This window comes from Siniperca chuatsi, linkage group LG7 (assembly GCF_020085105.1).
Source record: "Siniperca chuatsi isolate FFG_IHB_CAS linkage group LG7, ASM2008510v1, whole genome shotgun sequence".
In the NCBI taxonomy this organism is placed as follows: domain Eukaryota; kingdom Metazoa; phylum Chordata; class Actinopteri; order Centrarchiformes; family Sinipercidae; genus Siniperca; species Siniperca chuatsi.
In genome coordinates, this window is record NC_058048.1 from 24,582,654 (window position 1) to 24,609,324 (window position 26,671).

Sequence of the window (26,671 nt, forward strand, 5' to 3'; positions counted from 1 at the left end):
TCTGATTGCTTTAACATGGCCGCAGTAATTTTCTTTCATTTTAAACCTTTTATTTTTTAAGTATTATTTGGCATAAAGTGAACAGGATATACTTTTGAATAAGCCTGCCATGGAGAGCCATTGAAGCTTTTATTTTTTACTTGGCTGCTCAAATCAAAGTTTTTCTGCACAGTTGGCCATGTCTTTGCTCTCCTGTCTGTATGAAAAGCATGGCTGCTCTGTTTATAGGATTACTCTGTGGCTCAACAGATTCATATTAAGCATGATTTCAAAATGCGGTGGCTCACCCCATCCACTGCAGTAACAGTAAAGTCAAAGCTGGCCGGCCCTTGATCTCTGTCTAGTGCAATACTAGTGCAGATCTGGCCAGTCTCCTTGCCAATGGTGAACTGAGAGGGAACAGCGCTGTTAATGCCAGAACCAAGGGAGTAGGTAATGGAGCCAAAGGAGCCGCCGTCTGCATCCGTCGCAGTCACCTACAGAGAAGAAAACATGCTATTGGTTAAACATTCCAACATTGTGCATTAAAATTAAAATGTATTAAGTTGTAAGGGAAATATCTTACTGGATAAACTCAGTGGTTTCCATACTCATTAATAATATTACTCTTAAACCACAGCAGATTAAATCTAAATTCTATTAGAGGGATGTAAGAGTGATGGCAATCCACAAACTGAAACAAGAGCACCATACCAGGTGCCTTTTGAAAGCATCTTTGGACCCGGTCTTTGTTGTTTATCTGAGCCAGAGCATGAGCCAAACAGACCCTTTGGCAGAAGGGGGCTCTGAGGGAATGAAGGAGGGTGGTGGGAAGGAGGATGACTTCTACAGGCTTTGGGAGGGCTGCCAGCAGGGAAATCTGCCTGCTACAGGAGTGGCGTCTGTCTGCAAAGGACAGTGACAGGGATGGCTGGGGTACAGTGGGATACCACACAGTATGCTTCAGTGCAGCACATTATACCCTAATGTAATGTCCCACTTGCAGTCTGGTTTTAATAACGCCACACATCTACAGAGGGCTGGAACCGCTGGAGCTACAAAAGCAGCTCACAAGCCATCAGCCAGGGAGCTGACTCAATTACTACAGGATCTCCCAAGACAGCGCAAGGCAAATAGACCAATCAGATCGGGGCCCTAGGTACCAGCAGTATAATTGTTTGCAAGTGTTGGCTCTGGATTGCAGTTTGCGAGAGATTACAGTAGGGTTAAACCTCACAAGTTGATTACAATTCTCCTTCCTTCCATATTATAAATGGATCTTTTTAGGAAAACACTAATTGGAAGAAAATAGGAGCTTGATTCATGCTCTGGTGCTCCAACACTCAGCAGCAGGGAGCCTCCTCTGCGTAAGACGGAGTAGTCATCAGGAACATTGCCAAGAAAAATAAGGCAAGCCGTGCTTATCATCAAAAGCCAACTTTTTAAAGATCGGCATGAGTGTGAGTAGATGGAAATCATTCATTCGAGGTGATGAAGGTTTGGCTGTGGTAATTCAGGCTCCATCTCTTTCCTGAGCAGATGGTAGACGGGGGACTCAGCAGAGAGCATGCCCCACACTCTTGACTGTAACTCCTGACAGAGGGTGAATGGTGTGTAGGAGTGAGGGAGTTGTAAAGCTGGCAGGGACGCAAGCCAAAGAGAAGAATAATAAACCACATGAGGAAAGGGGAAACCAAGAGCAATACAAGAAAGCTACTCCATCTTTTAACGCGTGGAGGTTGCAGCTTACTGTAATATTTTATCATTTTGCAGGGGGGACAAGTTATTTATAACAACCCCACAGTGTTTTATGCTTGTTTTCTTCACAGTTGTGTGATGAGTGTCAGCTGGAGGGAAAGTTGAAGGAGCATTTTACCAATACCCCAGGTATCTTGTAAAAAAAACTATTAAAAAAGCCAGCAGATATGCTACAAAATTTTCCCGAGCAGACTCCACTCCATCCATAAAAACTTTTTTTACAAAGTACACCCATACAGTTAATAAAAAATCACATGTAAAAAGCCTACATATATATTTATGATACGAAAACCTGAAAAAAGAAAGAAACAAAAGATGAAAAGAGAAAGAAAAGAGAAAAAAGAAAATGAAAGTTACTTTTGGTGGGGTGGGAGTTGGAGTTCTTTTCACTCTATGAATCTATAATGATACACAGTAAAACTTACTTCACACTGAACACACAATTCACATTGCACTGAGGGTTCCCTGTGCGTTCAAGTTTAAACTTGAGCGAAGTACAGTGGTACAGTGTGTGCTACAGAGATACTGAGCTTTTCTGTTAAGAACAAATTGAGAAGAGACAGGGGATTGAATGATGTGTACGGCATGAAATTAATTTACATGAGAAAGATCCGGTGCTTTAATAATTACACTTCTCCCAGTGCTCCAAGTACTGCATAAAGTGGTGGGGATATTTGGAGCCATATGTGGTTTGAAAACCTGACAACAATATGTTCCATGAGTTAAGTGTATGACTTTTCTGGGGAATGTACTGTAAGATAATAAACCACACAATTACATTTGCATAAATCCTAACCACTGTAAGTAGAATGCCTGAGGCAATCAGTCTATATTGGAATCTGCAGAGACTGTGATTTCAATTCCACTCTCATTTCTAAGTTAATAGCAACATATCAGTGTCATCTTGTTGGATCGCAGAGACTTGTCTGTCCAGGAAATTATAATTTGCCAGCCACCCATAAGAAATGACATATGAGGCCATATGCAAATGAAAAATGAGCAGGACAATTAGCCAAACCTCAAACCATGAACCCTGAGAGATGAGGATAACCTAACGAAATGTGGCCCCTGGCATCAAAGATTAGGATAAATCAATAATACAGCAAGTGTAAATCTCAACAAATGAAACAAGATTCTCACAAAGTCTTGAATAAAGACTGATGCTTGCTTGGGATGTTGCGTAATGCTGCAGTTCAGCACAATGTCACAGCAAGAAGTCATCCATCATTCATCTCAGTACTTGGACAAAACATTTGTACACTTGTTCCCCTTTCAAATGTTCAGTTTTATCTTAAATCTTTTTAGTCTAAATATGTACTCACATGCGGTGAGTACATTACAGTTACAACCTCCTCTACACGGGCATACTGTAAATTTTGAAGAAAAGGAAATATTTATAACCAAGAAAGTCATTTAAGACGTGCCAGTCATAAGTAGGAATTCTCCACCCTGCAGGGGGGAGAAAAATACCACTCACCACTTTGTAGTATCCATCTTGACATGGATACAAGGGGCCTCTCTTTCTGTTTCCCACTGGCTTTTTACTCTTTCCACTGCAATGTATAGGTATTATGCAAACTCTCTATTTCTATTGGATTAAAAGTTCAAAAGCAGGAGTAATCTTAGATCAGCAGCAGCAGCCAACAGTATTCTCCCTACACCCCGTGTGTGTGAGTGAGGCATGATGGGAGCTGTCTTATCAGCAGGGGAAAGGCAACGTTTGGCCGACTCCTTAGTAAAACAAGCTGGGGGAATCCAAAGATAACTGGGGCACTTTGTGGTTCTCCCATCAGATTCCAGGAGCTTTCCAGAGGAGACTTTGTGACTGACTGACTGTCCAATCAAGAGAACAGGATTCACGAGAGAACATGCCTTTGTATGTTTATGTATAATATGTTCAAATGGAATAATGATTCTGAGGTTTTTGTATGCTCCAAAGTGTTCTGGCCCATCTTATGTCCTCACTCTGTGGTCTGAGAGAGAACCCGGCCTGGAAAAGAACAAACCCAGGATTTGGATGCTTTCTATTTTTAGAGTTGAATTTCCCAAAAAGGCCAATTAGAATTCTCATACAAGTATATGATTGACCACTGTGGCTTTCTAGTTCTTGTTCTTACATTTTTGTGGATAATACAAACACATATATGTCAGCGTGACCTTATTTGCCCAAGCTACTGCTCCTCTATCCATCTTCATTGTGCAGCCATGCAAAAAAGCTCCACTGTGGAAAACACTGGTGCAAAAACCTGTGAGTAAATGAATGATGTAGAGCCGAAACCACTGAGGCCAACAAGGGGTGAAATGAAGGCGATGTATTTTTTAATCATGCTCCCCGTATTTTAGAGTGCCCAGTCAAACAAATCTGTCTCACGTAGTCCTCAGTGAAACCAGCCAATCAGGGCCGCACCTCTGCCAATCCAAATAGGCCACAAATGACGGAGTGCGCATGTAAATGTTTGCCAACAGGGAAATTATCACACACATCAATCAAACTCTGCATGCACACGTCCTTTCAGTGTATCTTAGATGCATAAGCAAAGACACAAACGTACAAACACCAGGGATAAAGTCATTGCTCATCACAGTCTTGTGATGCCTGTGCAGCAAAAGAGCGAAACAGAGTTCATTCTGTGCTCTGATTATACCAAATTCTTCTTTGTATTCACCAAGATCTCTTTGCAAACAGACCAAGCACAGATGAGTATGCAGCAGTGGCTACTGTGACTCTGGCCCGAATTAAATTCTGCAACTTTGTGGCATAAAGTAGTGTTCAGAAAATACAGGATGACATTTCTAAATTTCTTAAGCTGAAATTTATGACTGAGCCTGCTTTTATCTTACTTGAAGAGTGCTGTTACTTAAAGCACCATATGTGACACATTGGCCAGTTGGCCATGCAACTGAGATGGGTTTAAGGAAGTGTTTAAGTTACAGAGATCAGTGTGGATGTTGAACAGGAACAAGTTCCCATCCCTTCGGATCTAGAATTACGAGGACCTTATTTACTGAACTGTAGAGACTTATAAAAGGTAAGGGAGCTGAGTACTCCAGAGACATTTTAGCTACCATCTTTATGATAGGGAGCTTATACTCCACTAATGCCACAATTTATGTCAATCTGATCAGAGATTTACAGCAATATCAATCCCAGTCAAGTGCCTTTTCTCCAAAAGTGGAAACTTTCCAGAAATGAATTCAATGTCAAATAATCGATATCAAACATAATTTTTTCATTTCAATTGTTTCACAGACATGACCAATTAAGCCTGTAATAGCAGGACTCCTGCAAGAGCAATTAGATGTAGCATGTGATAGATTGATGGAGTGACATGAAGTTCATTAAAAGACAGTAAAGGCAAAGAGGAAAGTGTAGGCTCAAAGAAATCAAACAAGTGGGCGTGTTGCAGAAATCTAGACAGAGTTGCTTTGAGATTTCACAGCTGGTGTGAAGCCGTGCACACTCCTCTCCCTCTATTGTCCTGGCATCACTTCTAAGGAGAGCAGAGATGAGGAGAGGGAGGTGGAGACCTCCTAAAGGCCTCTTTCACTACTTGCTAAAGTAGCAGATAGGCAGGTCAGAGACTTTATGACATGTCCACCACCACACTAAAGACCCAGACAGAGACCACACTGGCCTGGTGGAAGGAAGAAGCCCACACACTGTTGACGAATATATCAAAACTCCAAACATTTGCTGCACACACAGTGTTGTCTGGATTCCGACCAACCATATGTGAAAGATTTTGGTGGTTACTCAGGAGACAAAAAGCTGAAATCTTCACTACATAGTTTAAGATGTGTAAGGTCTACGAAATAGTGACATTAAACACTGCCAAACTGTGACCTGTGATGTCTGGCTGCTTTGTGTAAGTGTGATAAAAGTAATGAAATTTCCAAGGACGTCCCCGCTGAACAGCTTGAACAGAATGGATGTTCAAGAATTATCCCAGCTGCCTGTGTTCCTCAGCTCGTCTACATATGTATACAGGGCAGGTCTACATATGTATACAGGGCAGGTCTACATATGTATACAGGGCAGGTCTACATATGTATACAGGGCAGGTCTACATATGTATACAGGGTAGGAGAAAGCCAGAGCAGATATAGTGGTCCCCCTAAGGCACTATTACCTGGTTGAAAGACTATGCAATGCAACGCTATACTGTGCTGTCACTAGCTATGAGGTGAACATGACGTATTAAAAAGGTCTTGAGATTATTTTTTCATTTTTTCTTTCCTGTGTATTTGTTCAGTTTCTAATTTTAGTATTTTAAAGTGTAAAGTTAAAAACAACAGCTTATTAAAAATGCATAGGCATAGCTTTGCATGCGTAAAGGAGAAGAGGCTGCTTGTATTGCAAAGTGAGTTTGACTTTGGAAATGTAATTTTGACATGAAGTTGAGGCTCTAAGAGAATGTTAAGTTTGATGCCATGAGTTGATTAAAGTCTATTTCATGGCAATCAGTGTGATATATTTTGATATTCTTTGTCTACAAATGGAAATGTTGGCTTGATGGTGATGCTGCAGGAAAGGTCAGGGGGACATCAAAGAAATTAGGATTCACCCTCTCGGGACCATTAATATCCACAGGGAATTTAATGGAAATCCAGCCAACAGTTTCTGAAACACCTTATGTGCCAGTGTTGGAAAAAGAAAAACTTTGACCTGAAGGAAGCGCAAGACAAAAGGCCACAAGGGTCATGTGAACAAGTATTGAAAGGATGGATGGACTAATACAACAACACCACCATGCTACAACCCCACTGCTTTTGGGAAATAAATCCTTTTGGTTGGGAAGAAATCTTTCTGTGTGGCCAGCCAAATAATTTCTATTCACAGGAAACACTCAAAAACAGCAATTCAAGCATGACTCCACTGAATGAAAATTTTACATCAGCTCTCAATTATCCTTTGCATAATTTCTGTTGTAAAAGCCTCAGCAACATTACACTGGCATTGGCACAGCGACATATTGTTTATAATTACAGAACAAACAGCTATGTAGAGTTCATCATTAGCTATTCAAATTCACAAAACCTCCTTCAATATCCCTGCATGACTTCACACGAACAATCTATTCCAGATTTGTCAAGTACTTTCTCCATCCAGATGTCCATTAAAATACATCTGCTGTATTAGGGTATCCCTGTGAAACACCATATAACTGTCAATGTCAGTAACCATCTTAATCACACTGATTTCTCCAAAAATATACAGTTATGTGCTAGTTTCCAAATCATATCATCCACAACTGTCCTTTCACTATGGAAATGAGTTCCAACTGTCCTTGCAGGGCGAATGATTTGACCAGACTAGAACTGTAGATGAACACTAATAAAATTCATTACACATGTGCTGAAGGATAAACATGACAACAGATAATATTTTACAGTAAATTTTCCAGAATTATATGGTCTTGACATGATTAAGTTGCTCAGTCTATGTAACCTTTGGCTGCTTTTGTAAAAACTGAACTTTTTTTGACTAGTCTGTAGCAGGAAGGCAACATTTTGCCAAGCTTATTGCCCCACCAGGTCCTACAGTCCTAGTTTCTTAGAATGGGATTGTCTCAGCTCTTTTAGGGCATAAAAGAAACTACTTTCTGACATGAGGAGACAAAGAAGTATTGATTTCTAAATCAACAATGGTTCCATGAACTGCAGCTTTTTTATCTTTCTCTGTGTAGTGCTTTGACATAAATGTGGAGGACCTGGGTTAAGGGCAGCAGGTTAGTATGGTGTAAGGTCCACATATCTGGCAGAGGAACAGAGGGGAGGTAATATAGCAGACAGGGATATAATGACACTCGGTCCTAGAGTGCAGACACAGGACAGGGTATGGTTTCTGTCTCTTTCCTTTCCTCTCACACATCACTCACCATAACAACTACACTGCTGGGAAAAAAGTGAGTCAAAACATTGTGACAGAGTTTCTGTGTGTGAAGCGGGTAGAAGGTCAGTGTGTAGATTAATTGAATTTGATATAACATGCAATTTTAAAAAATCATTCATCTGGCGTTAGCATTTTTTTTGTTACCAAAGATGATTTTGTCCACTTACAGAAACAAGGCTTGTTTAATAAATTAGCTATTTTTAGTTATCACTCACCAAATTTGATTAATTTTACTTTGGAGAATTACTGTTATCTTCTTTTAAGATTATAAATGCGATGACATTATAGCAGGATTCACAGTATAGTGCTTGCTTAAGTGCTATGTCTCCATGATTGCTGGTACATCCCTATTGTTATTACCTGAAATTCAATGCTTGTAATAACTTATTATAGGACAAAAAAGAGAAATACTTTAAATTTACAGCTAATGCTATTGATTTGGAATAAATGCATCTGTTGACTAATAATGTCAAGAATTCCACCCATTAAGTGGCACTACAGTTAAAGTTCAGAGTGGTGTTTCAAATCTCAGTCCTTAATCAAGTCGTAGCTTGGCATTTATTATCATATATTTGCCCTAATGAATCTCCTGTAAACAAGCACCCTGACAATGCGTCTGACAGAATCTAACAACATAAGAAATGTAGAGTCTTCAGAATAAGTTTGAGTTCAGACTTGCCTCAGGGTGCTTCTGAAACTGTCAGGGTTCCAAAACACCACACGCTTTTTAAGTCTCACAATACCTGTATAATATATAATATAATATATATATGCAGGCACTCTTCGTAGTTTGCAATTTAAGGGCTGTGACAAACTTCAGTTGTTGGAAGTTAGGTGGCCTGAAGTTTTTTCAAACTTTCATTTGACTTTTTCTAAAACTGAAGCGTCTGTCTTTCATCTAGACCTTGCATCTGGAAGTGATTAAGAATCAAACCATTTAAGGAGAAAAGGGTTCCAGAAAAGGCTAAATGAGCAGAGAGGAGAGGTAGAGGTAATAGAGCCGAAGGGAGTGGAAGCTACATTCAAGACCAGATATGCAAAACTATTTCAGCTTTCAAATTAACTGCGCAGGTTAATTAAGTACAAATTACTGCAATATTGATGATAAAAAGGCCTACTAGGGCAAGGAAGTAGTGTAGATTCACGTATGTAGCTGCTCTATAAAAGATTCTGTTTATAGTACTACTGTGCGTCTACAAGCAGGTCCTAGGTCATCAAGAAGGAATGTGACTTCAACACCTTGAAAACAACTTTAAGGTGTTTTTAAAAGCCCTCTGGTGTGTTATAACCCAGTCAATATTTGATATGAGCCATGACCCCAACAGGTAAACTAGGAGAATTTGATTTGTAGCTCTTATTTAAAATGTCCTGTAGATGGATGAAATTTTAAAAAACTTTCGCAATTTAATTTTGAAAAGCACATGGGTGGAACGGTTAGTAGGCGCTCCTGGGAAAGGCCTGCACGCCAGACATGTTGCTGAACTTGGTGTAGGCTCACAGCTGGGGAGGACTTCACCATAATGTGCAGCATTTGCCACCTTCACACACAATATCAGGGATAATTTTCAACAAAGGTTTCATGGTGGCTAGAAAAACAAATATGACAAAAACTCCACTGGAAGCATAAGCATACTGGTGCGTGTGGCGTTAACCCTTGGCCACCTGGAATGACAGAGGCAGTTCAGTGAACCATTGGAGAGACTCCTGCTTAAAACATTAGCCTGTTTATTTTCCAAAGGTCAAATGGGAGAAACAAACCTGCCACTATTTTCTGATGCATGTGGACCACTATGGAAAGAAAACAAAGAGAAAATTGCTAGTTTGAGTTATTTGCACTGAAGAATAATCATTTTGAATGACAATCTCATAACAAGATGTGGAGGTTAGAAGATTTAAGTGGGGTGGGTTGGAGGAGCCTGCCTTTTACCACAGTTTAATATTTTTAATGGATGTAAAATTGTTTGCCATTAGCTGCCTTGCAGATGTAGATTTTTTGTTTGTTTCAACCTAATGCAAAGTGTAAAAGTCTAGGTGAATTGGAACCTAAACACACTTCAGGGGGCATAATGCTAGTAAAATGCTTTTTTACACCTCAATAATGTATGCAAATGCACTAAACTGCAGCATAAATGCAGCATTTTCAAATCTGATGTGACATGGCACGATGACTGACTCTCACATGATTATACATCAGTGCACACTACTGTGGGTCACAGTGCACCTATGAAGTAACCTCCAATAAACCCAAATCACCACAAAAGTCAAAGCCAGTTAAAAGCCTCCGAGACCTGCCCAATGTTCAGTGTGGGAGGCGAACTGATGCTAGAAGCTTGCTGAGTTGATCCACTCTCTCAAGATATCTTCCAGGGGAGGTGACCTTGCATTAGATACCCATGGAGCAGGACCTGTCAGGCTCTAGCTTGGCTCAGTTTCAGCGAGTCATCCCTTTCACAGCCATCCAATAGCTGTGCTGAGCTCTGGTCTGCTGAGGCAGGCCAGGCAGTGGATCCCGAGTCTGGATAGGTGGGAGGGGAGCTAATATGAACCATGCACAGCGTGTGGGGGTGCACGAGCACTGATGTGGGCTAGGCTAGTGCTACAGCTGCCTGCAGTGGGTGGGAGAATGCCCACTGAGCATGGCATGCACAAACACAGCGCAGATGCATTTGCAGAGCCAGATTGTACCCTGGTTCCCAGATCCACAAGCCTGTTTGATGAGACTATTCAACGCTGGAATTTGTCCTCTCTTCTCTGTGTGAGCCAGATCTACAGTACAGGCTGCTACATTCCTGTGATCAAACTCTTTCAGTAAATTTGTGATCACAACTGGCAACAAAGAACACTGCATTCATCAATAGAGAACCAGTGAAGTCAAATTTGCCTAAACCCTCTAGGAGATAGTAAACTCTTAATGTTTGACATGGATTCATATTCTCTAATAGAGACGTTCAAAGCAAGTACCATGCAACCACATGCTAATTTTATTATTCAGTGGTCAACTGAAAGCAGCACATAAAATAATAATGAATAACACATTGGAGACATCAGATTTAAATCATCTTGTCTGCATTGATAGTTTGGCTGATCATAAAGGAAATCTTTCTCTTCTGCTTTAAAATTATTTCAATGAGGATTTAAATTTGCATGAAGAACTCTCCTCTACACACAGAATCACATGCAGATGCTGACTATGCAGCACATATGGACATTGGTACAGACATGTAGACACAAATATACAAGTAGTATTCACTTTGTGTGCATTTACAGTATTCTTCCTGGGACACAGCTGAGGTCAGCAGTTAGAGTAAGACTGGGATGGATTGGTCGAGTTTCCCAGCGCAGCAGGGGGAGCCAGATCTGTGGTGTGGCAGGGACTCGAGTCTTCCAAAGCTCTGCAGCTCTTACTATACAGCACCAGTAGGGCCCTAATAAAATAATAAAATAAAAAACTCTCTAAACTGCCTTCATCTTTCAGAGGGAAATAGGAAAATCGTTGCATAAGAGGCAGCTTCCAGAAAACACTGACATTTTTAGGTGGTTGATTTTATAGTTGAGATTTAAAAGTCACCTAGTATGAAGGATATGTTTATTGACAGTCGTACTGCCATTGTAATTTCATTTCAGCTTGCTGGAAAACAGTAATTAAAACAGGCAGTTTGGAAGGCAGAGGCAGAGTATTGTGTCACTGTGTGTAGTTGCTTATGTTGAGTGTCTAGACCTCATAGGAGAATCACACAAATAAACTTCTAACGGTAAGATGTTCTATATTAGGGCCCTACCATCTCATAATCATCTCAATAAGCTACACTTAACTTGACAGTTCATGCACTATTACTTATTACTTATATTATTACATTGTATTATTATACCATACATACTTATCATCAACCGGTAATCCACTTTGTACTTTACACTTATTTTAATTTTATACTTATCCACTATCTCCACTTGGTACTTAATTTATCTTGCCTGTATTATAGTGTATTATATTCTGATTTGCTTAGAACTTCTATTCCTGTGTGCACTGACGTGATAGTGAGCAGCTGTAACAAAAGAGTTTCCCCTCTGGGATCAATAAAGTATTTCTGATTCTGATTCTGATTTGCAACAGAGGAATTTTTAACACACAAAATACAACATTTTTGTGTGTGTTTATATCACTTAATTTTTCTTGTAGAAATTGCATTTCAGATTCAACACACTATGTCTTACATGGTTTCAGTAATAGCATGTCAGAGAAGAGCTGGTGTCTTTAAGGTTGGTACTTGAAATAGTTTGACAGAGCCACTTACTTTAGTGATGTAAAATGTAAATAAATTAATAGATCATCAGCACAGTGCTTACATATTCTCTAAATGCACTAGGCAGTGGCTCCACTATGTGACAGTTCACATCATTACTCAGTTTTCTCACCCCAGGCGGTGGCTGCTCCCCATAATGATGAAGTTGACAGACTTTCCTGCTGTGGTGTGGCTTGGAGACAGTTTAACTTGACCATAATTCTGCTGCTATGTGTCATCAGCATTTCATTCAATGTTCATTTGGTGAAGAAATCAGTCAACTTATCAACCGTTCTCCTAGGAGACTTAAAGCTTCATTGTAACCCTGTCAAAGGCTTGATCTTGTTTTTCCGTTAAATAAAGGCTATTTATTTACACAGTTAAAGGGTTACCAGCATGTTTAAAGAAGTTACTGTTCAGTTGCTTTATTAAAAGAAATCACATCCCAACTCAGGTCAGGGAATTGGGGTCATGGAGGCCCACTGGAACCATACACATAAACACACTCTGTCACTGACTGATAAACATGGCAAACAAATGAAGGTTGCCCAGGCAGGGTTCTGGCGTGCACACGGTCTCTCAAGTAAAGTCTGTTTAACTGTAAGCCCAGCCCTGAAGAAAGTCATCCCTGGTTCAGACGTGGGTTGGACACAAAGACAACACACTCTGGCATTGGAAATGGTCCGGAGAGCTGAGTGTCTGTTTGGATCTCTTTCTTTTGTTTTACCGAGTCGCATAATTGCGAGTCAACAGAGATTCATCCTGAGCGGACAGAGATCATGTACAGATAGACAGATGAGTGCACACAGACACACACGCAATATGTACCATAACTTTCCAAACAGTTCCCTGCCAACAACAAACAACAGCTGTTCTTCACATAAAACTCTGGCTCTGTCACAAGGAGATGGATAGAGACACTGGCACGCTGTCATCGTTACACCTTTTATCTGGTTTTCAAACTTGCTGGAAAATGTGATAATGAGATTTTCCATATTTCCACATGTAAAACTACGTCACCTCCTAAACTGGAACACTTTCTGTTATGTTCGAGCCCATTTCCTATTTGACATGTTCAATATGGTTACTATGTGATATTTGTTTACCATCTGAGATGTTCGCTTTGCTTCATGAGCATTTTTTTTCACCCAATTTCTTTTAACTGTCCAAAGCAATAGGTGGGTTTCATTTCCTTGCTAGGATATTTATTTAGTTCTCAGCAAAATATTTAGGTGATAGGGTAATTATATTTTATCTTGTATACATGTCCAGTCCCCTCCTTCATGTGATTCATTTCAAACAATCCCTTCTGAGTATACATAAGGTAGTCAGTGAGCACTTCAGCTGTTTCTCAGAGCAAAAGGGACTTCCACAGTAAACATGTCCGCCACAAGATTACACTCACGCAAGCTCCCAAAAGGAACACACACAAGTCTGAATCAAACATATTTAATCTATTTGAAAGATAAAAACCTGTTTGGGTAACAAAAAAGCTGAGCTTTGGCCAGGACTTTCCCCGATGATCCCCATGGTATACTCATACACACCTCAAATCTACCTCAGATACTACCCGAGAGCACTTATCCACAAGCTTGAGTCTGTTCAGTGATTACATTTCCTGCTTTTTGCTGATCAACGAGACTTACATAGGATGGGGTTGTTAACATCAAGTGTCTGGATATATGCTTCAGTATTAATTGCTTTCCCAGCTGTGCATGAGAATGCCTTCTGTAGGCATCTGGTGGAAAGAAGCTCAGTGATGAAATTCTACAAGCTTTCCACGCTGTTAGTATTAGCAAATCAGAGGTTTAAATGTATATTGGTATCGGTTGTTAGTTTTTAGAATTGCTAGAGCACAATATTAAAGGGTCAGTTCACCCAAAACACATAAACATCAATTTGTTGATACCAATTAGTGGTATCAACAATTTTTGTTGAAAACTTCTGTCTACCCAATATAAAAACAATCTGAAAAAAATTGAATATCCTGAGTTGCTAGGATATTGTTTCTTGAAAGACATGCAGCTACTGAGTTTGTCAAATTGAATTTTTTGATTCTGTAAACACAACAAACTGGAGTGGTAGAAGTCTTGACAGCAGATATCGTAAAACAAAAAATCAAAACTTTCCCCACAACTTCCTACAAATACGGCTGTCTTTTTTAGATTTGTGTGAACTGAGCCTTTAATATGATCATTGCTTTTCATTAAACTGGGACTGCTGCTTGATGTTGATGAAAGCCATGTCAATGTCATCAGATTATGCACTTTTTTTGTTATGACTTGTTATGATATAAAACACAAAATGCATTTACATAAAGGATATTGCATCTCTCATTATATTTTGCTCAGGCCAGATCCCTCCATAAATTGTTGTTTTGTTGCGGGCAATAGCTCCTGGTAGGGCCTCCCAAAGAAAACTGGTCCGGGGGTTAGGGGCCAGATTGAGAACGACGTGGATTGAACGTGAGAGAGTCCAGTCACCTAAAAAGAGAAAACTGGGCCCATTCCTCGAGCCTACAGCCTACAGTAGTAGCCTGGTATCCAGGTATGTACCCATGGGGAGCATAGTAAGGCTCACCCAAAAGAACAACAATGGCCTACAACAAGGGCGTGTAAAGTTGGATGGCAGATCTGTGTGTGTGTATCTGCTTGTCAGAGCCAAGACCCTAATCAGCTCAGTGTGACATGCCTTGAGATGAATAGGAAACCTGTCCTGGGTATTTTCTTGCCCTCCACCCAATGCATGCTGGGATAGGCTACAGGCTCTGTGACCCTGAAGTGGACAGTATAGACAATGAATGAATAAAAATGATAAAATCACACTGTATAAACCACCAATAGTGAAAATGTCCTAAAAACTTTAACTGAGTGACGGTATTTCTAGTAATTTCTCCCAAAATGTTGTATGGTTTTCCCATTTCATTCTTGTCTTGATATCTTGAAAATAAAAAACACATCTTTTCTGTGTGTTCAGAAATTTGCTAAAGTAGCTGGCAAGGTGTTGTGCTTTGTACTGCTGATGTTGTTTCTTCGTCATGTACAACAGCATTATGTTTGGTACCTACAGAAAAGGCTAGAGACTTGAACTGACTTTTCCAGTCTTGAGAGGTCTCAAGTGTCTACCCCAAACCACCTATACCCACAATACTTTATCATGTTTGTGAGGGTTCATGCATCTGTGTGTGTGATTTACACAGAAAAGGGTACGAAGCATACCTAATCTAATCCTATCATGCAGAATTTTCTGGCTAACATGTGAGGTACTAGGTCACAGGTCAGCCAAATGTCCAGCTGCCCTCCGTGACCTTCGGCCCGGCAACCATCTATTCTGTCTTTCATCTGGTAGCCAGCCACCAGCCACATGTGTCAGGGAGGCATATGAGTTTCTTCTGCCTTTATCAATAACCGAGGCAGACAAGTGAATAACAGCACAGGAAAAAGTAAGGGTAATATAAATCACAGATAAATTGGCACCTAACTTCTCCCTGGAGTCTTTTGTGTTTTTCCATGATCCAAGTAAATGTTGTTCTGACTTTGTAATTAAAGACTGCTCTAATGTTCTGAGGTATGATATTATAGGGCATCTCAAACCAGCAAATAAGCTTCAAATAAGCCACAAGCAGTAACCCACTTATTAACGAGAGTGAAGCCAAAAGACAACATTTCTTCTAATGTTTTAATACGTTATGCTACAATTCTGCAGTATTCACACTCTGTCATTTAGATGTTGGAGTCGATGCTTCATTGGCTATGCTGAAACCCCATTTCCAGACGTCCTCTGTGTTTCATTTCGTCTCAATTTGTGACTACTTGTTCTATGAGTGATGAAAATGCTAGAACAAACTGCACTGAGCTAAATTGACCTCAGGAACACAGCAGAGAAACATCATCATTATAATGGAATGCATACATCACATACATAGAAGAGGTGAACGGGTCATCATCTATCATCTCCTTATCTGTAGACACATTCAACAAGTTCAACTTTTGCTGTTAGTTTGGTTATGGTAGGACAGAGTTCCAGCAAAACATATGTCATGGTGCTATGGTTAATCTCAAATCCTTTCTTGTGTGAGATAATCAGTTGCCAGCACAGCTTCATCATCATCAGTTTTGTGTGAATACCATACTCTGGAGAATCCCTCATCATCAGAGGGACAGTACCTCTGTACCTTCAGGTGGAAGCCAGACGATTTCTGTCTGCTGATGTCAGTATCTCTTTCTTACTCCTCTCTCATTTGATCAACAGGGGCATACCGGATGCTTTTTCAACTCCAGTAATGCTGATTGACTCAAATTCTTGAGTCAGAGATCTTTTTTTAACAAGTAAGCAACAACTGCTACTTTTATATGACTGAATGCAGGACATTTTACATTCAAATTAAATGATAAAACAGTGGTATAAAAATTGCTGCAAACCAGTTACTGCAGAGCCATCAAACTAAATTGACAGCTCAATTAAGCTTTGAATGACAAACATTCACACTTATGAGGGTTAACGTAATTTTTGCAGAAATGTAAGTAAATAAACACAATATATCGACCAAGATAAACGGTACATTAGTCTTAGATCTAAGATTATTTATCAAGAATTTGTTAAGATGTATTTTTTATTTCCTTAAGTCTTAATGCCAACAGATGCAGACAAATTAGATTTCAGTGGAGTTTTGCATATTCTCTGCCACACAATGCTGCGCTCTACCTCCAATCACCTCTAATCAACTCACAAATACAGCATATTAATTTTACTTCTGAATTTTTACTTCACGTATCTGCTGTGGAGGTCATTAGCAATGCATAAAAATGTGCAGTTACCAGATGCAAAGCATAAAAAGTGTCTCTTCACTCCTTCACGAATATACAACATGAACAATATGTCCTCTTTCCTGATGCAGATATTTCTTAATACTACCTATAAGCAGGAGAAAATTCAATATGTATATATGTCTTTATTCTGAATAAATAAATGTATTTATTATTAATGATTCACAAATTCAAATTGAAAAAGTATATTTCATGCTTCACTGACGTGCACCAGGTCATTTGTAGAATAACCCGATTACAAAAGCCCCAGACTGTTATAACCAACTGACAGTAGTACTATGTGTGGTTGAGAAACTCATTACTCTACATTAGTTCTTGTGTCTTGTAAATGCTATTGTTCAGTTGAACTAATTATTTATAGTCATGCATATTAGTCTTTTAAACATGCCCATAATAGTTAAACAAAGTAGCCCGTTAAAGCAGTGTTAAAGGATATTACACAGGAATTGAATGGGTTAATGTATCATATCCTGCTGGGAGACCCTGGACACTAACCTCTGTGACTCTCTGTTGAGTGCTTTGACTCTAGACCCCTGTGACAATGGCAGAAATAAATCACAGTTTGATTCCTGAGGACAGATTTATCGGAAGGAGTGGAATGTGTCACAGGGTGTAAGGACTGCCTGACCTAACAGACACAACAACTGTCAAAGGTCACCATTTCTCTTCCTTGTCTATCTGAATGGGGAAAGAGGAAGATGGCAAGGGTGTTATGGTGCAGTCACTGTCCCCCAAATCGAGCACAAAAAAGAAGGGGGAAAAACTAAATTTTCCAGTCATTAATCACAGGAGGCCATTTTTAACAGCAGCAAAAGTTTACTGTAAACAGCAAGTTGTTTACTTTAATAGCCAGAAATCATATAAAGCCATCCTGTTTAATCTTGTTTACCAACCTACTGTAGCTGCATTGTGATTACTTTCTGTGAAAGGCAAAATAGTCCAGCTTTCTTTGGATGGCACACTAGTTTGCTGCTATTTAATGAGGCAGTTTGGTATTTTGCTCAAATTTGATGTCTCTCCTTTAATTTAATGTCTTTAATATTATAAAGAGTACGGTCTAGATCTGCTCTATAGGAAAAGCGCAATGAGATAACTTCTGTTATGAATTGGTGCTATATAAATAAAATTGAATTGAATTGAAATTGAATTGAATCCTCATAGATAGCGGACTGTCCATACACAAACCAGACTTTGATTTGGGCAAATGTGGATTTATGAGTAAAGGATATGTGACTTTTCTCTAGCAGCTTCGTTGATAAGTTGTATTTATTCAGCTGTAAGACTCATTCTTGCCCTTTTCGTTCTTCATGGGTCTACTGTAACACACCAAGGAGCTAACTATGATCAAATGTGTTTCTCCTTACAGGTATGACTGCAGATTAATCCTCATATGGTCTTTATATTAGAGGCAGAAATTTGAACAGATTATCTCTGCACCTATTACATGAAAAATGGCCTAAGCATATAAGAGGCTGCTTTGTACTTCTCATTTAGAGATAATAGCAGTCACAGTGATATTTCAGTATTGGCATACAGGAGAGTTCATGAAAGCAGTAGAGCAGATAGAGAGGAAGGACATAGACCTTGACCAGATCAAAGAGAGGAGTAGGCTGTTTAATGACAGGGGCTACTAGGCAATTCAAGTCCTGTAATAGGGAGGATAAGCTGTTCGAAAGACACATGCACCCGTGTCTTAAGTTTCTGGTGCCTTTCTGAAATGGGAGTAGAGCCAAGATGAACACAGTGAGGCTGCCCTGGGGTCACTGGTTTCGTGGCTAGTGGATGAGCTGGTGCGAGTGGCAGAGCAGCCCTAAGCCAGCCAGACAAAGGAAGAAGTGCTGAAAGATTAACTAAACAACCCAATGAAAATACACAGGAGAGAGATTTTGATTGAGATAAAAAGAAAGTAAGAGAGATGTTTTTACATTTGTGACATGAAAGAAGAGGGTCATTAAACTCTTTCACCAACCAAAAAAGGGAGCATTATTTTTCATTTGGTATGTCTCTGTTTCCAGCACTAAGTGATGCATTTAAAATTGAAACTGAGTAGGGCCAACTGCTGTAGAAGAGCAGAGTTGTCTTTGAGGAGAAGATAAATGTGACCCAGTTGAGCATAACAGTAGGAGAGCAACTGTGAAGGAGAAACAGACAGAGCACATGGCACCCCTATGGTGCTGATTAACCCTGCCTCCTGACAGAACTGTCTTTATGAAAACATAACAGCTAGCATTACAGATCACATGTTGTAGAGTATTGTCAGAGATATTAAAGTTTCAGTGTTGGTCCCATCCACTATTGTAGTTCCTGGTTTTAGTTTTTATTAGGAAATCATAAAATTTGGGATGTGGCGTGGAAAACCTCTACGATTCTTTCAAACTGTGGAACTGAAGACTCATATAAGCATCTTGCTCACATGGCAGGGTAGCAAAATTATGGTTTGAACTCTATTATGGTTTAAAAACTGCTGATGTCTACTCTTTATTGGAAGCACTGGGATTGGAAAATAAAGCCACATTAAAGAACACCAACAACGCTCAAGATAATACATAACCATTATGTGACCGCATGCTTATGGTTTCAGTCTGAGGTTCTTTTCTGAAAATTTAAGTGAATCTTTGTATTGATGTCCTGTTCTGTTGTATTGATTTGGGTCAAGAAACACAGACTGCAAAATTATCTGAGATCTTCCACTGTAAAGTATTTCCATGTAATCTTTTAAAAAAACATACAACAGTATCTAACATCTGCCAGTCATACTTGTCTGAAAGTGTAAAAGGGTGCATTGTACGATGAGGCCAGGAGCAAATTTAGTACCCTTTTACAAAGAAAGGAAACGGGGAAAAAACTGTGAGGAAAAAGTGGGGAATAGTAAAGCCAAAGTCTGAGAAAAAACACTAATCCTCCAACCCCCTGTCCCCACTTTCCTCTGAGGCTGGGGCCTTCCAGGGCTCATTCAGCAACAACTATACAATGTTTTCCTTTCCCTTTAACAGATTACATCAGCACACTAGAGTATGTTCCCTTCAACTACAAACAGTTGCAGTATCTAACAAAAGTATCTTTAACTGTGGCTGCTGTGAAGGGCCCTGGCTTTCATAGATCAGCATGATGGCAGAGACATTTGGGAGAAAACAAAAAAATATCCTGAGATAACATGTCATTGCATTATCTACATGCATGTATTGCAGATGCATTGGGGATTCTCAACTGTGAAATGCTGAATCCACTAATCCAGCAGGACCACATACAAGGCTTGCAAAGATTTCAATAAATGCCTGAATGTGGGGTAATGAGGGATTAGTTGTGGCTTTCATAAAGAAACCCAAGGTTATGTGTGCTGTTTTAGTGTTAATAGCAGAAAAGAAAAATGGAACAAAGAAAACATATTGTAATTGTAAAAGCCAATGGGAAATGGGGACTGTGGATTACTGGGAAGTCATGGGATCTCTCAAACCTTGCTTCACCAGTATAACTTAAGCTCATTTGATGGGTTAAATATTCAGTTGTCACATGATAGATTCTTTGGGGGAGAAACTGGCTCTGTGTGTAGCGAAATGATAAGCAGATCAACCACTCCTCAAACAGATTACATCTCATTTCAGAGGGTAAAGGCTGGGTGAGGAGAACTAGTAAAACCTGAGAATACCAGGTGCATAGCCAAAGTTGGACTGGGATCTTATGTTGTACATTATTAAGTATGAAAAAGAACTGTTGCTACTTTCTTCTAAGACCAGTGTTTCCACTATATACATTTTGCAAATTATTACAATTAGTTGGAGACGAGTGTCTGATGCTGCTATTTAAAGAGTTTCCCTACGGGAATCAATAAAGTATTTCTGATTCTGATACTGTATGACTGTACTCCATCAACCTCCCACTCAAGCTGGCTATCCATCAGTAGTAACTGTAACTGGTATTATTTAGCTATTTGCCACACTAACAGTGAAAATTCAGGTATATTATATGCATCAAATCAGTTCTGTATTCATTTGTCTATTTGTTTTACAACCTGTACACAGGTAGGTTCCTGTTTCTCGCGTTATGTGAAAGTGTGATTCTGTCCCCCCAACATTTTCACTGCCTTGGCACTTGCTGCTTGATGACGCAATGCCAGTCTGATGTATAGGATTACGTTACTGGAGAAAAAGAAAAAAGGTTTTAACTAGCTAACGTTAAATTAGATAGATTTTACAGTTAAACATTCAGATGTATTCTTTTAATGTTCATGGCCAACTAATTATTATTAATATTAATAATATATTGTGCAATAAGGTTCCAGCTAACGTTAGCTAGGTAACATTAATGTTAGTGAACTCAGTGAATCATAATACCAGTAGCCAAACATTACTTCAATAAACGTCTGTAAAATAATTGCCAACGATGTTTATGTAAGCTATGTATCAAAATATTTCTGACAACATTTTCAGATGAGTTTGTTAAAATATTTCTCCAAGAAGAGAAAGATGCCTGATGTCAATGAGGAAGATAGTCAGGTAATGTTACTTTAGCTAGGGAGGTGCTCAAGGTTCATAGCTATGCCCCGACATTTTGAAGGGAGAGAAATGCCTTTGAGTTCTAAAATAGGAGAGACCAGGGGAGGTTTCTCCTTTTGCCTCAGGACCTATAACTCGCAGAATTTTTGTGTTAGAGCTCTCAAATTTTGACACAAAGTACCCTTACTTGTCTAATACAAATAGCAATGTTTCCAAATTCTCCAAATATGGTACTTAATTTATCTGACCTGTATTATAGTGTATAACATTTTTTGCTTAGTACTTCTATTCCTGTGTGCACTGACGTGATAGTGAGCTGCTGTAACAAAAGAGTTTCCCCTCGGGGATCAATAAAGTATTTCTGATTCTGATATATCACATAGCCTAATTCATGAATTAATGTCAAATACAAGGAGTTCCATTGTTACAACCTGCCCCACAAGTTGTAACACAACCTGGGTTAAGTTGTAACAATAAGAGTGAAGAATTAAAAATTGAGACCACACCACAAAATATGCATCTGAAGAAATTTATTGCGCATCTTCCTGTGGTTCACCAAGAACAAAAAGAATTCACCACTGACTTTTAAATTACTTTAAGAATGATTGTAATCCACAATAATGAGCTGTTGATGATATTTTGCTTAATTTATGTTTGGATAAAAGTACTGTTGTTGACACAAATCTGTTCTGGTCAAATAGGCTAAATTATATTACCACATTTAAGTGTAACTCATCTGGTAGCTTATTAGACTTAATTTCAGCACCATGCACTAGGAATGTCCAGATCGATCAGACGCCGATCTTTATTAGCCGATATTCAGTAAAAAATATGCAATCGGGAGATCGGTATTAATGCTTTCTAGCTGCCGATCGCGATTGAGGACGCACATTGTATTTGTTTACTAGCGGATCTTCACCTCTCCAATATGGCGTCCACACGGACGCATAGCAACCTCGCCAATATGGTGACAATGCAGACGCATAGCAGCAACATACAGCAGGCTCCTTTCCAGTCAAGATGGCGGCGAAGTAACGAAAACAGCAACTTATTTCTCTCGTATCGCGTCTAACTGTAGTGGATCATAACATATCGGTATGGAATTAATCTGCAAATGCTCCGGTTCAAGTTGAGACCAAACGTTTCTATGGATGTCAGTTTTTGAGCCATGACAAAGGCCAAAATGTGGCCTACAACAGACTAGTTAAGCCTTGCTTTTTGCCTAGCAGTTGTTGATCGCCCAGTTAGGAGTGAGGAGTCAGCAGTTGGTATAAAACAGAGAAGTCAAAAGCCAGTCGCTATAAAGCTCAATTTCCAGCCATGCTGGATTAAATCTACACTTCGCTGGCATATTTTGTGTTCGGTAACAGGCAAATCTAGGCGAGGAAGAAAGGAGAGGGAGAGCTGGTAACGAGTCAGAGACAGTGACACGTCAGAATTTAAAAAAAGAAAAAGCTGAGTGATTTCTGATTCTGAGCAATTTAATTATAATGACTTGATGAACAAAACTTTGGTCAAAATATAAGACAGCATTATGTGGTTCATTTGAATTTCAAGGACTTTTTAAGCACATTGTTAAAAAAGGGGCTATTTTCAAGGTATTCCAGTACTTGATTTTTTAATACTGCTATATCAGCTGCTATAATACCACATCTGCCGTATATCTGCTGATATGGCTCAAAGACGATCGGCAATCAGTATCTGTGGCAAAAAATGCGATCGGGGCATCCCTACCAGGCACTGTTCAGAAAGCCTGCTGCCACTCTGAACATTGGGGCAGTGTTATATTTTATGTATGAGGTCATATTTATTGGGATTTATACAAGCCTTCTATTTACATTCTTATCTATGGTAGATTAATGAAAAATCACGTAAATGTTTTGAACAATGAAAGGGAAAATGTCAGCTTACGCCATGCGGCGCTATTTGCTTACCACTGCTTTTTTAGTTTTGTTCTCTAAGGTTTTGTAATTTCTTGCAGTATCTGCTCAATGTAACATGACAGATTATGAGTAGAGTATTCTTTGGTGACAGACTTAACTGTCTTTCCCTGCCTCACCTCATATGATGTGTTGTAGTTGTCATTACAGGATTAGTTGTAACACTTTTTAAAAAAAAGGCACGGGTGCACCATGCCGGCAGCAAGCGCGTACCACCCAGGAGCAACAAAATCCTTTCCCCCCACTGCTGAAGAGACACTGGAGACATATCGGTGTTATAATATACAAAAGGAGAACACATCACCATTTTGACACAAAAGGACTGAAGTCTGACATGGTCACCACCTGTGGTGTAGCAAAAAGTTTCTTCCCAGCATGATAAAATATGCAGATTTTCCTCTTTTACAGTAAGATAAAATGTGCAGTAATAAAATATTCTGAAAAATTCAAATTAAGCCTCAATTTCTGATCTGTCTATTCACGGATGAAAACCTTCGTACCAGCAGCTTTTAATTTTTTCTAATGCTGATTCTGAAGTGAGAAAGTGAAAATGATATCAACTCTGAGCAAACGCTTCAATCAGTGATCAATAATTAATGAGGAATGATATCAGCATCCGTTTGCACCATGTGCATATAATAATTCACCATGCCAACAAGCTGTTTAAGTGCTTGTGGATGATGATTGCTGCCTTTTCTTTTAGCCCCATTAAGCAGTTTTGTGGGGAAACAATTATTTCTTTGCCAAACACTCGCTTTGGAGATCAAAGCCTCTGTTTTAGAGATATTTCACATTTTGTTCTGCACACTGTGTGGCATTTGGTTAAAGGTTTAAAGGACAACACTGTTGGAAAACACACTTCAGTCATATTATTATTATGAATTGACTTAAGACCTTTTGGCTGACCAGAGACTTTTTTGAAAGCTTTTCTTTGTTGAATATTTCACTGCCATTTGAGGTGGATTTATTTTTTTCTTTTCTTTTCTTTTTTTTTTCTTTAATGAAGGCAGGATTATTTGTAGACCTTCCAGGAAATGTTTAATGGTAGAATGAATCTAATTTCTTCACTTAGTAAAGCCTGGTACTCAGAGTGCCCAGTGAGAACACCTAGGACCTGATTAGTAATTATTGCTGAAGTTAACAAAGAACAGATACTGCAGAGATATTTAAACCAAGTTCTAAAAAAAAATATTTTATAATCTCCTCAGCTTTATATTTTTTTCGGCTGCTATCATCATCCATGGTCTCTTAGATCACTGTCACTCCAGAGACAATGACTAGGCGGGTGAAGGGGTGGCTATAAGCTTTCCCAGACCCGACCTCAGCTGAGGACTATGTGTTTATGAGGTGCTTTTGAAATGTGATGATATCACACACCGGCTGTGAAAACATGTTAGGCGGCCGTTCCATTGGCTCTAATGAGAATATTAGTAATGAACACGGAGCAGTGAGGAAATGTGCTGAAGAGCAGGCGGCGTGGATCTGAATGTGTGGCGTGTTATCACTCCCCCCTCTATATATGTAGTATCAGAGATGGGTGGTACCAGACGCCTTATGAGCCACTTCAAGACAGACTTTGAACAAACTGATCTAGTAAACCAGTTAAATACTGGACTCGATCTCAAAACTCAATCATTTGTCACTAGATGACGCAAAGCTGTAATTAAAATATCCCCTTAAAGAAGATACTGTAGGCCTACACGCAATTGTACAAAGCTAAAGCACCAACCAAGCACCTTTACCTAAAATACATAATACATCTTTCTATTATCATATGTTATATCTGTGAACATATTACTGAGCCCATTGTGGTAATGAACTCAGCAAAAAAAAAGGGAAAATATGAAAGCCACCCTCCCTTGTATGCATGGCATAATAATTCATTAGGTGAGAGCTGATTTTTAACTCCAGTAAAAGCACAAAACTGCAGTGATGGTGACTTTAATGAATTCTTGGGTAAAATCCATGACAGAAAGACCCAAAATTATGTTTACTCTGGATACAGCAAGGCAAATAGAGTAAGAAATATTTACCCTGGTGATAACTCGGTGTGGGTTGACAGTATCATTTAATATTGATTTGAAGTCAAGTTTGTAAAAAGATATAATACGATGAATATTTTATCATCCCTAAATGGGGAAACTGATTTATATATATATATATATATATATATATATATATATATATAATAAATATAATTTATTTTATTTATATATATATATATATGTTATTTATATATATATAATAATGGTTGATGTTCAAACAGTAGGTGGGGAAGCGGATCCTAAGTCAGCCTTGAAAAGTGACTTCAGCATGGAGCATTGAGTATTTTTCACGTCTTATAAACAGTACAGTATGGTCTATGTTGATTTCATCTCAGACACACAGTAGGTACATGTATTTATTTAAGGGTCTTGTAAATCAGACAGCCTCAAGAGGATTATATCAGTAATCACAGATAGATAGAGTTTACATTTAACAGCAATATTTAGGTTTACTCTATTTAGAATTCAGTGAGCAAGGCACATTAGCTGTGACAATTGTTTATCTTCTAGTGACTTTGACACATCAATGAGAAGAAACTGTTTCATAGCCACTTTGATCTGTTAAATTCATAGCATGTCATCTTAAGCCCTGTTCAGATGTGATTATTTTTATAAAAGGAAGCAAGAGGATAACATAATCATTGCAGAACATGTCTGTGATTTAATCCTGTCCAAATCTTCAGTCACTTTTATACATGTGGCTCCAGCAAGAAGGAATCTGGACTTTGTGTTGGCTTTGTTATTTTACCTACTTACACTACACTAACCCTAACCCACGCTTAATTAGGTGGAGACGATTGCTGTCGTTTTTTATTAGTTCAGTGGATTTTGTCATTGTTCTTTTTTTCTCTTCAATTCAAGTCCAATTTATATATAATCTCTTCACTCTGTATTTAAACAACTAATATTTCAAAGATGAAAGGAAATTGTGAACACGTGTGCCACTAAAAACACTACACCTGCAAACCATTGTTGTCTTTCACTGTCCACCAGCAATGTTGCCCTCTCTTACAAAGCACTTTATGTTTTCCTGGAGTGTATTTAACGGTTAAAATATCTTCAGGTCATTAAAACATTTTCACCAAGACACAGTGTCACACTCATCAATTTCACACCTGGGTCAGAGCTGTTTTTAAAGCAAACTCTTCTGTATCAATGTGTCTCTGTGTGATCACCCAACTACCATAGCTGTTTAGATTAGGCAGGAACACTAGCTAGATTACTACGTAGCTAAAGGTAGTAAAAGGTTGGGATAGTAGCTATAGGTGTAGTACTGTACATAATCTAAAACTGTGAGACTACATCCCTCCAGATTCTGGACCCATTTGTTTCTGATATGTTTTCCGGTGGGAATGTGTGAAATGATATGTGCTTTTCCTCTAACTGACATTTTTATGATGTACATTTTAAACAGTACTGTAGGTCGTTGCTGGGCTGTACTCGCTCTTCCCACTCCA

The 26,671-nt window shown here is 39.0% G+C and overlaps 1 protein-coding gene across 1 annotated transcript in view; it reads right to left on the reverse strand.

Moving 5' to 3' along the window:
- LOC122879021 (protocadherin-16-like) overlaps positions 1-26,671 on the reverse strand; it is an 83,514-nt gene that overhangs the window by 19,768 nt on the left and 37,075 nt on the right. The window contains exon 3 of the mRNA XM_044202639.1: positions 288-476. Coding sequence (XP_044058574.1) covers positions 288-476 — 189 coding nt within the window. The remainder of the gene's footprint in view (positions 1-287; positions 477-26,671) is intronic.